At 44.6% G+C, this 14,468-nt stretch overlaps 2 protein-coding genes across 3 annotated transcripts; one reads left to right on the top strand and one right to left on the bottom strand.

Moving 5' to 3' along the window:
* The first annotated feature begins 5,811 nt into the window (after window positions 1–5,811).
* fkbp2 (FKBP prolyl isomerase 2) lies at window positions 5,812–8,338 on the top strand. Its single transcript, XM_028983187.1, has 6 exons — window positions 5,812–5,880; window positions 6,169–6,328; window positions 6,707–6,819; window positions 7,472–7,518; window positions 7,754–7,789; window positions 7,862–8,338. The coding sequence occupies exons 2-6, from the start codon at window positions 6,176–6,178 to the stop codon at window positions 7,921–7,923; spliced, it is 411 nt and encodes a 136-aa protein (XP_028839020.1). The 5' UTR covers window positions 5,812–5,880; window positions 6,169–6,175; the 3' UTR covers window positions 7,924–8,338.
* ppp1r14ba (protein phosphatase 1, regulatory (inhibitor) subunit 14Ba) lies at window positions 8,169–14,468 on the bottom strand. Of its 2 annotated transcripts, none has more exons than XM_028983188.1 (5): window positions 14,363–14,468; window positions 13,850–14,167; window positions 10,197–10,280; window positions 10,001–10,033; window positions 8,169–9,145 (listed from the first exon to the last, which is right to left on the bottom strand). In XM_028983188.1, exons 2-5 carry the CDS (start codon window positions 14,036–14,038, stop codon window positions 9,062–9,064), a joined length of 390 nt encoding a protein of 129 aa, XP_028839021.1. In that variant the 5' UTR covers window positions 14,039–14,167; window positions 14,363–14,468; the 3' UTR covers window positions 8,169–9,061. The 2 variants fall into 2 exon arrangements, with proteins under 2 accessions (XP_028839021.1, XP_028839022.1); XM_028983189.1 differs by having other exon boundaries at window positions 14,337–14,467.

Here is a 14,468-nt window from a genome sequence, read left to right as displayed (position 1 = left end):
GCTTCCAGCTGGAACTGTGGCTAAATCGATAGCTGAGCATGAATCTCACTGTTCCAGAGGTGGGAGGGACCGTCCACTGCTGCTTCGAGATGCTGCATGAGGTAACGTCTGTGGCCGGCTCTTTCCTGTCCCTGGTGTTTACGCTTCAGCCCAACAGTGTCGTGTCTGTATCTCCATACCCAGACTTTTGTTGGAGTGGCTGCTGAGAATGAGAGTGAGAGGAGGTGAAGGAACCCCAGCAGGCCCGCTAGTGCCATTACCATCTGTTAAAGAGTGTGTGTGTGTGTGTGTGTGTGTGTGTGTGTGTGTGTGTGTGTGTGTGTGTGTACAGTATGGGGCTGGTGGATGCTCAGCTAGGCAGCGGCCTGTCGTCTTCCAGCAATTAGACCCGGCTAGTCATTCAGTGAGGACGAATGTTTAATTACGCCCCCCACCCCACCCAAACTCCCAATTTCTAAAAAAAAAAAAAAAATGTGATGATGTGTAGTCTGTGATTTGATTTTCAGTCATTAACATGCTACCATTATGGCCTGTGTCAGAGACGGCGTGTTTCTACAGATTTTATCACCAGCGCGCTCTAATAGTGACTATTGTGGCAGGGTATTGAAAGGCCGCTCTACCAGTGCTACGCAGGCTCGTTAAATGTAGTTTTCATTGTGCACCACATTAAACCTCTGTTCTTGTGTTGTGCACTTTGTATCTAATGTGTTTTGCTTGATTCACACTGAGACCATGCAAATTTTGCCACAAAATACAATTTGCTGTATCTGTTGTGTACCGGAGAATGTTTTTCTTTTTTTTTTTTTTTTTTTTACACACAGACACAATGAAACATATTGCCATTATCACTAATAAATAAAAACCACATAAAGGCTGTGACAATATATGTTACGGTTTTGTTTTCAACTCCTATATTGCTCGTAATTTGGCAAAGAAACTGTGGAAAAATGGGGGAGGAAGGGAGGAGACTGGACCTTGCACTACACCTGAAAGTGAAGTGATTGTCACATGTGATACACAGCACACAGTGAAATTTGTCCTCTGCATTTAACCCATCACCCTGAGTGAGCAGTGGCAGATCGGGATTCGAACCAGCAACCTTCTGATTACGGGGCCGCTTCCTTAACCACTAGGCCACCATGCCCCATGCTGTATTGATGGGAGTGGGTGAATGATGAAGTAAGACGTTTGAGATCTTGTCCTTTATCTCCAGGGGTGTAGCTGCATGGTGGAATTTTGAGATTATGTTCAATATGGTCCTTTGCTCATTTGAAATGTCAGTAATAGAAATCCACCTGTAACCAGGTAGACACAAGCTGCTGTTTCTGTCGCAGCAAAGTTTTCTCTCTGTAATAATTCTGTGTCAAAACCATAAACTGCTTGTCACACATACAGTAAAGCCATACATTTCTGAAACCGAGGAGAGCAGTTAAGGCTTCATCATTAGTACTGAGATGTTGAGAGAGAGCACGAAGGAATATGTTGCTTTAGAAGTCCTATAGAGTGATATAAAAATAAAATAAAAAGTAAAATAAAAAAATATATAATCTTCAAAAGATTTAAGACGTCATGCCATTCCATTTTAAAGGATGGTTGAACCCAGTGGGTCCCAATTTAAACTTGTTCATTAAAATATCATCACAAATCATGACACACAAACAAAAATGTCTTGGTGGGTAGTCATTTCCTCCTCTCCAAGATAAAGATAACTAGCAAACAGTCCTTTCCTGTTTATTTCTGTGAATCCTGGAGACCTTCTTGATGTGACATTAGTGAACACTCACCACATGCTACATCTGTTAAAGCGCCATGAAATCAGGCCTATTACTTTTTTTTTTTTTTTTTTAATTAAATCTTCCCTGCATCTGCTGGATGTAATTTCCCAGACTCCACTAGTGCACACTGCAGAAATGTGTAGCACCAAGGAACTTCTTTATTCTGTGCTCCTGCGTGTTTCATTAAAATTCGCAACACCTTCCATTCTAACACTTAATTAGTAATTTGCCACAAGATCTGCTTAAGTCAGGTGAGGGTCATCGTGCTGGACCTGCTCTCAACCCTGAAGAGGTAAGGATAAGAGGATCTATTAGTGCGTAATGCATTGTAATCGAAGGGAAAATACAATCCTGCCATAATTGAGGAGAGCAGTGGGAAATTGCTACACAACCAAAAACTAATTTGCTAAATATTACATTTCTTCGCCATTTTACACTCTGTCGCTGATTGGTTTTTCATGATTTTTTTTTTTTTTATTATTAGGTTTTTCTGAGGGGGAGGGCTATAACTTCCTATGGTGCCAACCCAGAGCTGGATTAGTCTCGTCTCATCTGACCTCCGAGACTGAATTGCAGGCATGTGGACTGTTTGCCTCCTGTTTTCTCTCGTTTTGGTATAGCGCAGCATTCTAAATAACTTCACAGATCAGTAGACTGATGCAGAACCTCTGCAGCAGCAGCAGCAGCAGCCTTCACATAGCAGTGAGACGCTGAGGATCTACTCAGGGTCCATCAGCAGAATGGGCTTTAATTACCACCTTCAGAACAACATTAAAGATGAACTGCAAAAGAGGCGGCTGCAGTCGAGTTTCTGCTCGTCCACCGTGAGGCTCCAAGAATCAAGTGATGAAGAGAGACAGACAAGGAGGCAGAACGAATGGAAAAGAATGTTAATGAGTCCAGCCAACTCAGGGAGGTGGTGTGGGTGGGGGCGTCGGGATGAGCTGTACTGTCTGTCTTTGGTCACCCACAGCAACAATGACCTTTTCATTATGAGATCACACACACACACACACACACACACACATATACACAAGCATGTGCATACACGCCTGCTTGGTTACTCACACACACTCATATGGTCCCTGAGTCATGACGTGATAATGAGAAACCTTGTTGCGGAAGAATAGAATCACTTCAGCGAGGTTCCAGCCTGCTGCTGAGCCTGAATAGGATCTGGGGAACGGGCCCTTATTAATGTACTTACGTGATTCATGAAATATTGTATAATTCTATGGATTTAATAAGACCTCATTACATCTGACAAGTTGCAGATTTGTGTGAAAGAGAGAGAGATGCAGTGAGCTCAGCAGCCGGTACAAGAGAGGGCTCATCTTTATTTTAATCGTCTTCTTTATTGCTGCACCAGGAAACGACCTCATTCCTCAGCAGTTTGGAGGGAGACGTGCTGCTGGTGCATTGGTAATGGAACAGCGTCACCTGCTGGACTGTTGTGCCCACATCTTCAGCTGAGGACTGAATTGCTACTCCAGTGTCCACAGTCTCTGTCATATCCTCTTCAGTTTTGTTTCCCCCGAGAGTTCTCATAATATCTGGATTCATTGTGCATGGAAATTTTTATTTGTCTTGAGGAGCTATATATTTTTCAGGCAGTGGTGGCAGGTAAGGAAGGTGAACCAGTAATCGGAAAATAGCAAAGCACCGTCCCCACACTGCTCCCCGGGTGCCTGTCATGGCTGCTCACTGCTCACTAAGGGTGATGGTGAAAAGCAGAGGACACATTTTGTTGTGTCACCGTGTGCTGTGCTGCAGTGTTTCACAATGACAATCACTTCACATTCACATTAAACGTATACCTTCAAAAGACATCTTAAAAACGCATCACACCAAAAACACACTATTTTGATGATCACAGTGTAAACCAGAAAGAGCCAAAATCATAGAACCTTTAAAAGGCCGTGGCACAATTGCTATTATGATGGTGTATTTACCAGGTAAACTAGATGAAAGTGAAAAATAAGACTAGATAAGATTAGTCCATTATTAGTCCCACAAGTGAGAAATTTACCATGTTTTTGGCAAAAAGTGGACAGTTTAATAATGAATGAAAAAATGAATAGTAAAGAGAATATGAGACCTGCATAATACAAAAAGTTCACTATACAAATAAATAGTGTGTAAGTCACTCTGGATAAGGGCGTCTGATAAATGCTGTAAATGTAAAAGGTCGTCAGCTCAAAGCAAAGAGGAAAATAATATCTTGGAAATATTGTCGCTAAAACACATAAAATCCAACTTTGTACGATTGCCTTGAGGAAAGCAGCTAAACGTAGCGAGTAACTGACCCACTGGTACTTCATGGATACGATAAAGCTTGGCATTTTAAAGCATTCACAGCATTTATCAGACACCCTTATCCAGAGCAACTTACAATCAGTATTTACAGAGACAGTCCCCCCCTGGAGACACTCAGGGTTAAGTGTCTTGCTCAGGGACACAATGGTAGTAAATGCTGTAAATGTAAAAGGTCGTCAGCTCAAAGCAAAGAGGAAAATAACATCTTGGAAATATTGTCGCTAAAACACATAAAATCCAACTTTGTACGATTGCCTTGAGGAAAGCAGCTAAACGTAGCGAGTAACTGACCCACTTTTTCCATATATTTTTTATTCCAAAATTCTACACACAACACCCCATAATGCCAACATGAAAAAGGTTTACTTGAGGTTTTGGCAAATGTATTAAAAATATATTGAAAAACTTAGAAATCACATAAAACTTGCCACACCCAAGACAGATTGGTGTCCGCTCTGAAATTGGCCTTAAATAAGAATGTGGTTCAAACGAAGACTCTTCTCCGCGAGCACAGCACAGCACATAGTGGTTGTAATTTAAATACTGACAGTAGGGCATATTTAAACAGTTTTATAAATATATATAAAATAAATTAAATCTGTCAAACAAAGAGTGATTAGTTCATGAAAGCCAGGGGCTTTTAGATACACTCCTTTAAATTATTAAGTCATAATTACCCACTTATTATAATTAGTTAAAGTCATAAAAAGGCTGTAAGCTATAAAAGAAACATTATGCCCGTAATGCTATGACACTAAATCAAGTGTAATTTGACAAGATATAAGAATGTTGGCACACACGTAATTACGAGATAGAGCTGCTTTACTTGTTTAACCTGGTACTTCATGGATACGATGAAGCTTGGCATTTTAAAGCATTCACAGCATTTATCAGACACCCTTATCCAGAGCGACTTACAATCAGTATTTACAGAGACAGTCCCTCCCTGGAGACACTCAGGGTTAAGTGTCTTGCTCAGGGACACAATGGTAGTAAGTGGGATTTGAACCTGGGTCTTCTGGTTCATATTTTATGAACCTAGCGGTTAAGGAAGCACCCCCGTAATCAGAAGGTTGCCGGTTCAAATCGCGATCTGCCAAGGTGTCACTGAGGTAGCACTGAGCAAAGCACCGTCCCCTCACACTGCTCCCCGGGCGCCCGTCATGGCTGCCCACTGCTCACTCAGGGTGATGGGTTAAATGCAGAGGACAAATTTCACTGTGTGCACCGTGTGCTGTGCTGCTGTGTATCATATGTGACAATCACCACACTTTACACTTTATAGGCGAGTGTGCTGTATATTTTACCCACTGGGCTACTATCACCCTGGGCAATGCCATACCCTGACCTTTTGGATCTGTTAAGACTATCAGCACTTCAAAACTGCAATGCTCACATTTGGCTCAAAACCCTGGGTCTGACACACAAGCAGTCTCGCTAGTCTCCCTTCCTCCCGGTCCAAGCTTCATTTGTATGTATGTATGTATTTGTTTATTAAATTTTATTATCATATCAAATAGAAATCGTATTTATTTTCAACGTGCAGACGAAAAGTTCAACGCCATAGATGGTTCGGAAATTATATTTACCAATTTAATGCAGGTAAAAAAGTAATTGCAAGATGTTTGGCAGTATCTACTGACCAATCAGAAGCCCGGAGGTGTCCTCTTAGTCCCGCCTTTACGACCTGCATAGTCCAATAGTAGTGGAGCAAGTCACCTTTACGACGCACGCTTTTTATTGCGTCACTTCCTTTTTTCGCAGCTTCGCTAAGGCTCCTCATTCCAAGGTGGGAATGTAAATTCTTTACGGCGCACAACTTGCCGAGGCAGCGTGTAAAGATGTCGCATGTAATGTAGGTCGTAAAGGCACTTTCTGAGGCCGGAATGGAAATGGTCGTGTAGAATCTATTTCCATATACGCGTGTTGACTGGCATGCTAACAGGCACAGTGCACTAGCCGGTCCCGTGAAACACCTCGCCGTGTAGCAAAGGTCCGACCGTTTTAATTCGGGCCAGAAAAGCGGAGCGAGATTCTTTTGTTCTCTTTCTTTTCCTCTAAATGATCTTCCCTGCAGTGCGGACATGAGGCTGTTCTGGGTGCTGGCGGCCACGCTGCTCTCTCTCGGCGCCGTGCGAGGAGGAGACAAGAAGAAGCTGCAGATCGGCATTAAGAAGCGCGTGGACAACTGTCCCATCAAGTCCCGCAAGGGCGACGTGCTCAACATGCACTACACCGTGAGTAGAGGGGTGGCCACGCCACGCGTGGTACCGACCGAGGGTCACCTCATCTTTCACCAGGGTAACACGCACATTCCTGCAAGCTGATCTGTGAGGAGGCTGCTGATTACAATTTTAAACCAAATGCTCCCACGTGTTCTGAGAATCTGTCTGTAATAACAGTACATGGCTGGTGAAAAAAGGAGCTCTGAGCTCATACACACTAGGAGATGCAAATATCCACATTTCCCACACGGCTTGAGCTCCAGGGACTTTTGTTTGTCTGTCAGTATTTCACTTAAATTGATGCGGCAGTGTCAACGGAAGTGCTTGCTTACCAATATCTGCACTGATCTGCCTGTTCACTGACCAAAGCTGATGGATGTTTCGTCACAGGGAAAGCTGGAAGATGGAACGGAGTTTGACAGCAGCATCCCCAGAAACCAGCCCTTCACTTTTACTCTGGGCACAGGACAAGTCATCAAAGGCTGGGATCAGGGTTTACTGGGGTGGGTATTCCTGTAGTTTCCCACACTCTGGTCGACTTATAAACAGCTGAACTGCAGAAAGACTCGCTGTACTGTAGTCTGGCCTTTCAGGATTACTCTTGCGGTTAAGGAAGAGGACCCGTAATCAGAAGGTTGCAGGTTCGAATCCCGAGCACCTCAAGGTGCCACTGAGCAAAGCACAGTCCCCACACACTGCTCCCCAGGTGCCTGTCATGGATGCTCACTGCTCATCAAGGATGATGGTTAAAAGCAGAGGACTCATTTCGCAGTGTCACCGTGTGCTGTTCTTTACAATGACTATCACTTAACTTTGACTATCGCTTCACTTTCACTTAAGATGATAGTAATTACTTGTTCTTCCAATTTAAGGTCAGAGAAACATTTAAACAGGTAACATTCATGCCTAGAGTTGGTGGTACATTAGCAATCGATTCTCTAAAGCTTAATTTTTAATGAAAACCCTTAATGTCCATCATATTGTAACAAATGCCACTCCATCATTTTTGAGCAGTTTAAGCATCATTATTATTTTTGTTTACGGTGTAAATTGGGTGCTGACAGACTTCCAAAGCTTAGGTTTTCAATATGTACTAAATAATTATCTTGTAGTTTTTATATGTTAAAGACACTGGTTCCTTTTTTTCCCCATAAGGATGTGTGAAGGGGAGAAGAGGAAGTTGGTCATTCCTTCAGAGCTGGGTGAGTGATAGCAAGTGAGCCAAAGACACAACATTTGCTAACATTTGGATTTAAGGAAGCTTCCACCGTACACAGAATGTTGGTTGCAACAGTTGACTCACATTATCTGTTTTTTTTTTTATCACATTATTATTTTTTTAATGCTTATACATCTGTACTATATTGTATTTGTACTGTTAGTACATGTATATTAATTATTATACTTTAAAGAGGTATGTACTGTTGGTCATTCCAGGTTATGGAGACAGAGGAGCACCTCCTAAAATTCCAGGTAAATTGAACCTTACATCGTGTTTGTTCTTCATTGGTATTATTTTGTAGTAATAAATTGATTGTCCACCAGGTGGCGCCACACTCATTTTTGAAGTGGAGCTGCTAAGCATTGAAAGAAGATCAGATCTGTAGAGAAGGAGAGAAGCACCAGCCCCCGCCCTTTTTTATTTTTTTGTTTCAATTCAGTAATAAAGTGGAAAATTTGTTATCCCACGTTCGATCAGTGCCGTGCCGGGTGAGCAGGTAACCACGCTGTAGCCAACTGTGGGTCTTCTCTGTCACTGCTCTGACAAGGCAAGCTGTAATTCTGCACCTCCCGGGCCGTGTCTGCTGGTCCGTGTGTTCGCTGTCAGGAAACAGGCTCTCTCACAGCAGGATTACAGACGTTCGTCGCACAACCGCGTTATTTATTTCCTCGGGAGAACTGCGACGCAAACAGGAATTGCTTTACACAGAGTACAGTTATCAGGTAGACGTGGAATCTTTTGGGTCCACTCATAATGTGCTTCAATAAAATAAATGGATTTGCCCCAGTTTTTGTTTCTAAGAAAGTTGTCTTGTCTCCTTTTTTCTATGCACACAAAACATTATTATTATTTTTTTTATATATATAAAAACAAAATTGTAACAAAATTGGCAAATACACTTTTGAGTATTGCTAGAGTACAACTTTTAAACAGACAATCACAACTTCATTTAGAATAGGAAAAAGAATAAAATAGTTGATTAGCACCCATTATAATCCTGGCTCCATTATAGCACCCTACATTCTACTGCAGCACACGATACGAACAGACGTTTTTATCTTCACACACCCTCTCCACACGAGTACACAAGCCTCTAATCGGGTTTCAGAACACGACGTACAGTGTAATAATGTAATACAATTCCAGATGAAAAGAGACCGGATTAGATGTACTACACCATCTTATACTTTAAATCTCAACACACAGCGTTAGTGAAAAACCACGACAATCGCCTCCCCGCAGTAAACATTTGCGCTCACTGCATGCCAAGCGTGGGTGTTTGTGTGTTAATGATGAACTAATTCATATGCTAAGACACTTGCTACACACATGAAGTACACTTTAGAAAAGGAGATTGTATTTTCAGGCCAGAGGTGGCTGCTGGGAAAAAAAACAACAACAGGGAATCTGCAGCTGCGTTTTGATTGGCTGGACGCCACGGGCTCTGGTTTCTGTGTCGAAAAACACAGTGGAGAGGAATTCTGGGAGATTGTGGAAGAGTGCATGGCTGGTGTGCTGAGGCTTCACGGGGTGACGTCACCCTTCTTCTGTGGGGTGCTGAGTTTCTGCATGCCGCGTACACGCTCCAATAACGCGGTAACAAAGTCCTGCAGGACGGGAAACGGGACAGGAAGTTGTGGGGAACACAAACACATCCTGTTACTCCGCTGGACAAACAGGATATGAGTGAAATCCTCAGAAATTCACAGGCTGTAGTCACCATTCAATATTTGCTCAATTTTACTAGCAAATTAGCACTGAATATTTTACAACATTTAATTGTATATTTATATTGCCTCCTTCCATACTCGCTCACTGGCTGTCCTGTTACTCAGGGTCGTGGCTGCCGGAGTCCATCCCTGGACACTGGGCGCCAACCCACAGCAGGGCGTGAGCAGACACACACTCACATGTGGTCAATTCAGGAGGCAGCGCTGGAAGGGATGCTACTAGCCTAGTGGGTAACACACTCGCCTATGAACCAGGAGACCCAGGTTCAAATCCCACTTACTACCATTGTGTCCCTGAGCAAGACACTTAACCCTGAGTGTCTCCAGGGGGGGACTGTCCCTGTAACTACTGATTGTCAGTCGCTCTGGATAAGGCCGTCTGATAAATGCCGCAAATGGAAATGGAAATGGAAGAGCATGTAAAGTGCCGGGATTCAAACTCGCAAACTTGGAGGTGTGAAGCCAGAGAGAGAATAGATATTTGTAGCTGGTGCCATTCCAGCCAGAATATTTCTAGCTGCTAACTATTGTCATCTATAAAACGGGGCCCAAATCTCTTCTCATGAAGCTTTGTGATCTGTGCTGATTTAATGACATTATAATGCTCAGCCAATTGCCAGCCTTAGAAAGAAATTGGCCTATTTTACTGTAATGAGGAGATACATGGCTACATCTCCCTGTGGAATTATGGATGTTGACTTGGCTGGATGAGAGAGAATGAGGAGGACTCACCTCAGTGGGTTTAAAACAGTCAACCAGCAAGCCCTGCAGAACGAGAAGAGAAGAGTACAGATGAGAACACTTTAGTACGCCCTGAGAATAAAACCAAGGAAACAGTAGTGATGTGAGTGACATCCAGTGTTTTGACGTGGGGACAGTGAATGAGGGGAGTGGAGGAGATGTGAAGGTGAAAGGTTGCAGGATCAACCTTGACTTTCCGTGCCCGGTCAGCATCAGTGGGCAGATCCAGCAGCTCATCCACGTCGATCTCCAACTCAGGGACCTCATCCTCCTACCAACAACAACAACACACACACACACACACACACACACACACACACACACACACACACACACACACACACACACACACACACACACACACACAGTTCAGCAAGTAAAAACATACACTGAGGTGCAAATCTACAAAGATGCTATTCAAAAACCTTAATAGTCAAGAAAGAGATGGACAGATGATGATGGTGTGTGAAGACATGTCCCCATTGCTCTCAAAACGATCACCACCCCCCATTTCCCCCTTTCTTTGTCTTCCTCCCTTCTTGCAAAATAACAGGGTGGGTTGATTCCTTTGTCTGTGTGTGTGTGTGTGTGTGTGTGTGTACACTTATCCTCAGGCCTTCCTGCTCTCCATGCAGATGCCCAGCACTCCGTGGCATTTAGAGATAAAGATCAGACGGATGCGAAGAGCGGATTCCCCCCGTGAGTCTTTATTTCAGATCTGCTGTAATGACGCCACCCAAGGCAGTAGAATCCTCCTCATTAAAATACACGACATTCTTCTCCACCATCCTGCTCTAGCTCATTTCATGCCACATTTAATGATTTCTTTGTATCTGTGTGTGTGTGTGTGTGTGTCCTTCCAAGGACTAAACCCTGCACAGCTGGCCCTGGCCATCCCAGGATCGGCGCTCACAGCTATACTCTATACTACTGTACTCTACACGAGAGCACTCAGTCATCGCTACGGGCACCTCCCATTAATATTTTAAGTTATTAAGTTTATCTTTTGAGAGTCAAAAATTATTTAAAACCACCCACACCGGGGCCTGTGTGGGTGGTTAGTTCCTCCTCTCCAAGATTCCGACAACTTTCACATTCGTATCTGATTAATTCTGTAAGGCCCGAAGTGACATTAGCCTGAAGTGAGGTGACATTAGTGAACCTTTCCGTTATACGGCACGGTGAAAACATCGCTGTCAGTGTGACCGGTAACTCACCTGTGACCAGTAACTGAGGCCGCGGGCGTACAACTTTCCTCACACTCTGCCCACAGAACATTCACAAAGCTGCCTTGTCCCAAGTTCAACTTCAAGTTGAGTTTTATTGTCCTTTCAGCTACATACATGTTAGACACAGAACACGAAACGAAACGCCGTTTCTCCGGAACCTGGTGCTACATGTAACATTTAAACAAGGTTACATACTGACACAAAGTGCACGTGTGTGACATCAACACACCAGGCACCATATCCGGAGAGGCCGCTGCCATCTTGGTCCAACTTCTCAGTTCAATATCTTATTTCATTGTTTTTTTCTTGTGTCTATGTACTAATCGTTTGTCTACTGCTTTATCCAATTGTACAGGACTGGAATCTAATCAGATCGAATCGAAATTATTAGCCACATTCTCTATCGAATGGAGACACCTGTGCCGGTCCTACTAGACGTTGTAAAATTCCTTACGTTCTGCAATCGAGAGGAGAGTGTTCGCCGCGGACAAACAGGTATAATCGGAACTGTTGACACTCATTTCTGACAAGTGGGTGGAACTGGAAGAGAGGCCTCGAATGTGGGCTTTTTTTCGGGTGCTAAAAAAAGACGAGATTCTGGAGAAATCGCACCCCTGCTGTGTGAGATTTCTCTATTCACAAACTGAAGCACCGTCCTGTTAAAAGAGCTCGGCGAACCAGACCTTCAACAGGACAAAAATAACAGAGCCACCGCAACACAGGACATTTTCAGATCCCTGTTGGACCAGTCTGTTTAACGTGGATTACAGCAGCAAACCCCAGGGAGGCGGGCGGAGTCTCACCTGGGCATCTGACTACAGCCTCCGGCTCCAAATACAGCTCCCTGCCGGACACTGCCGACAAATGAGCATCGCATGATGCCGGCCATATGCTACCACGGCCGTATCTTTACGAGAGTGATAATTGCAGTTTACCTCTCCAGATGGCGGTTTTCGTGCGGGACACTAACTAATGGACCCTGCCAAGAACATCACAGGAGGCTGGATGCTTCTGAGCGCGGAGAACTAATTATTAGCCGGAGACACAGATTCTTTTTATTTAAATTTTTTAAGTGATAGTTTGTATAAAATTTCATATTATATTAGTATATAGGCGTTCTCCTTTTTATACTTTCCTCTCCGGCTCAGGGACTGCACGTAATTTCGTTGTACTTGTTACAATGACAAAGGAGATATTCTGATTCTAAAAGATGTCAAATTCGGTCAAAGCAGGAGTCTGTACTGCACTATACACACACACCCAAACCGAGCACTGCGGCAACAATTTTTACGCTACGCTTGTGCCGTCAGAACTAATTTGTTTATCCCTGACGTGAAGAGGGGAATACAAAAAGTATTTCTGACATGCAGGGAACACTTTGACTTGGTCTATGAGAATGAAAAAAAAATGCATTGGAATTACTTTGTGACCAAAAAAGGTTTTAATAAAACCTTCCATGGTAATAAGATGAGTATTAAGAGATGGCCTAATTGGCCTGATTATTCTGGTCACAAGGTCGGCTGCTCTGCACCCTGAGTGCCAACAAGATTCTCTGTGGAACGTAAAACTAACGTGTCTCTATTGTAATGTGGATCCGGCATGGTGCTCCCCGACACCCGACAGAAGAACACCAGGCATGTGCCACATCACACCTTCTCATTACTGCTTAATTCACGACTAATCCACGACTAATCCAAAAATAATCCATAATTGTATGCACACCAAATAATTACCAACCACCAATAATGAATGTAATTAGATGATTAGTGACGACCTGATGCTGACTAAGCAGTGGGCCAGATTAAAGGTTTCTGTTAGTGGAACTCCAGGAGCAGGATGGGGAACCCCTGGGTTGGAGAACGAAGACCAGAATGACCTGTCGGGTATGATGACGTCATTTATCACGACGTAGTGGGATCAACAGGTGGCGCTGTTTGCACAGACCGTCACTCGTGGCGCCTGAAGGCTTCTCCACCAAAGACCAAGAAAGGAAACTCTTACAAATGTGGATAAAACTTATCATGAGCTACAGTCAAAAACAGAGATAAACTTTGAAAGCAGCTCTTGAGATAATAAATTACTGCTGTGAAAAAAAAACGAAGGGAACGAAGTTAATCTGCGGCTCTTCCCGAGTTTCCACCTGCCGACGCGGCTATTTAAACTGGGGCAGCGCTGCAGCAGACTTATTTCCGCCGGGAATAAACAGCCCGACCCCGGCCGAGGACACGTCGCGACTCGCCGCATGTTCACAGCCCTCGCTCACGGGGCTCGTGCCCGCGCCGGGGACCGGGGAGCGCGCGCCCGCGCGCGTGCACGAGCCCCGTCTCCTCTCTGTTGTCTGGACGAGGCAGAGTCCGACTTTCCCTCTCCTGCCGCGCCGGGGGTGTGCGGGGTGGGCAGGTGGCCACGCCCTTCCCGCCCGTTAAATTAAACCCCCCCGCCGGTACCCCGCCATCCCGCACCTGACAAAGGGGTCCTCCCCACCTCGATGAGAGCAACGCCCCAACATGTATATATATATATATGTGTGTGTGTGTGTGTGTGTGTGTGTGTGTTAAAGACCGTATTTAAAGTTGGATGGTGTATAACGGTATTATAACGCGGTACTCACCTCGCAGTCGTACAGCTGCGTTAACTGGCCCACGATCCACTCTTCCAGGTTCAGTCTCTTCCGCAGCTCCTTCCTGTCGTATTTCACCGTCACCCGCCCCTGCTTCTGGACGGGAACTTCGGCGCCGGGAGGCGTCTGGAAGTAAACCCGGGGCTGGGTGCTCGTCTCCGGGCTGGTCACCGCCGCCATGGTCCGCTGTGTCGCGCAGTGAGAGGCGGCTCGGGGGGATTTGGCGAGGATCTCGTTATTTGTTTGAGGAGTTTGGCGACGGCGGCGTGTTGTAAGCTATTGTTCTCCTCGTTGGGGATCCCATTGCATCTTGCAAAAAAAAAAAACAAAAAAAACGAAACGAATCGCAGGAGTCTTTATGTCAGCTGCACGGACGGCTGTCGCGGAATAAATCGCATTCGATCGGCCTGCACAGCCTGCAATCAATTTAGGCAATTGTGTAAAAAAAAAATTAATAAAGTGAAAAGCATCCACCTACATCGCGTTGCGGGCCGATTCACTTACGGAGAGGTGGGGGGGTGAAGCGACAGCTTCACAGTTCCAACCGAGAGCACTGGTCGGCCTGCCCTCCAGCAGCTAGCATCAGCAGGTCACAGTTCAACACTTCCCG

This window comes from Denticeps clupeoides, chromosome 6 (genome assembly GCF_900700375.1).
Source record: "Denticeps clupeoides chromosome 6, fDenClu1.1, whole genome shotgun sequence".
Lineage (NCBI taxonomy): Eukaryota > Metazoa > Chordata > Actinopteri > Clupeiformes > Denticipitidae > Denticeps > Denticeps clupeoides.
This window is presented reverse-complemented; position numbering and strand designations above follow the sequence as displayed.

Excerpts from the sequence above, each read along its gene's own strand:
- fkbp2 (XM_028983187.1), top strand. The coding sequence starts at position 6,176 with ATGAGGCTGTTCTGGGTGCTGGCGGCCACGCTGCTCTCTCTCGGCGCC. Across the intron at positions 7,519-7,753 it reads GGTCATTCCTTCAGAGCTGG|GTTATGGAGACAGAGGAGCA; the intron begins GTGAGTGATAGC and ends TGGTCATTCCAG. Across the intron at positions 7,790-7,861 it reads AGCACCTCCTAAAATTCCAG|GTGGCGCCACACTCATTTTT; the intron begins GTAAATTGAACC and ends ATTGTCCACCAG.
- ppp1r14ba (XM_028983188.1), bottom strand. The coding sequence starts at position 14,038 with ATGGCGGCGGTGACCAGCCCGGAGACGAGCACCCAGCCCCGGGTTTAC. Across the intron at positions 10,281-13,849 it reads CGCAGCTGTACGACTGCGAG|GAGGATGAGGTCCCTGAGTT; the intron begins GTGAGTACCGCG and ends TGTTGTTGGTAG. Across the intron at positions 10,034-10,196 it reads ACCGGGCACGGAAAGTCAAG|GGCTTGCTGGTTGACTGTTT; the intron begins GTTGATCCTGCA and ends CTCGTTCTGCAG.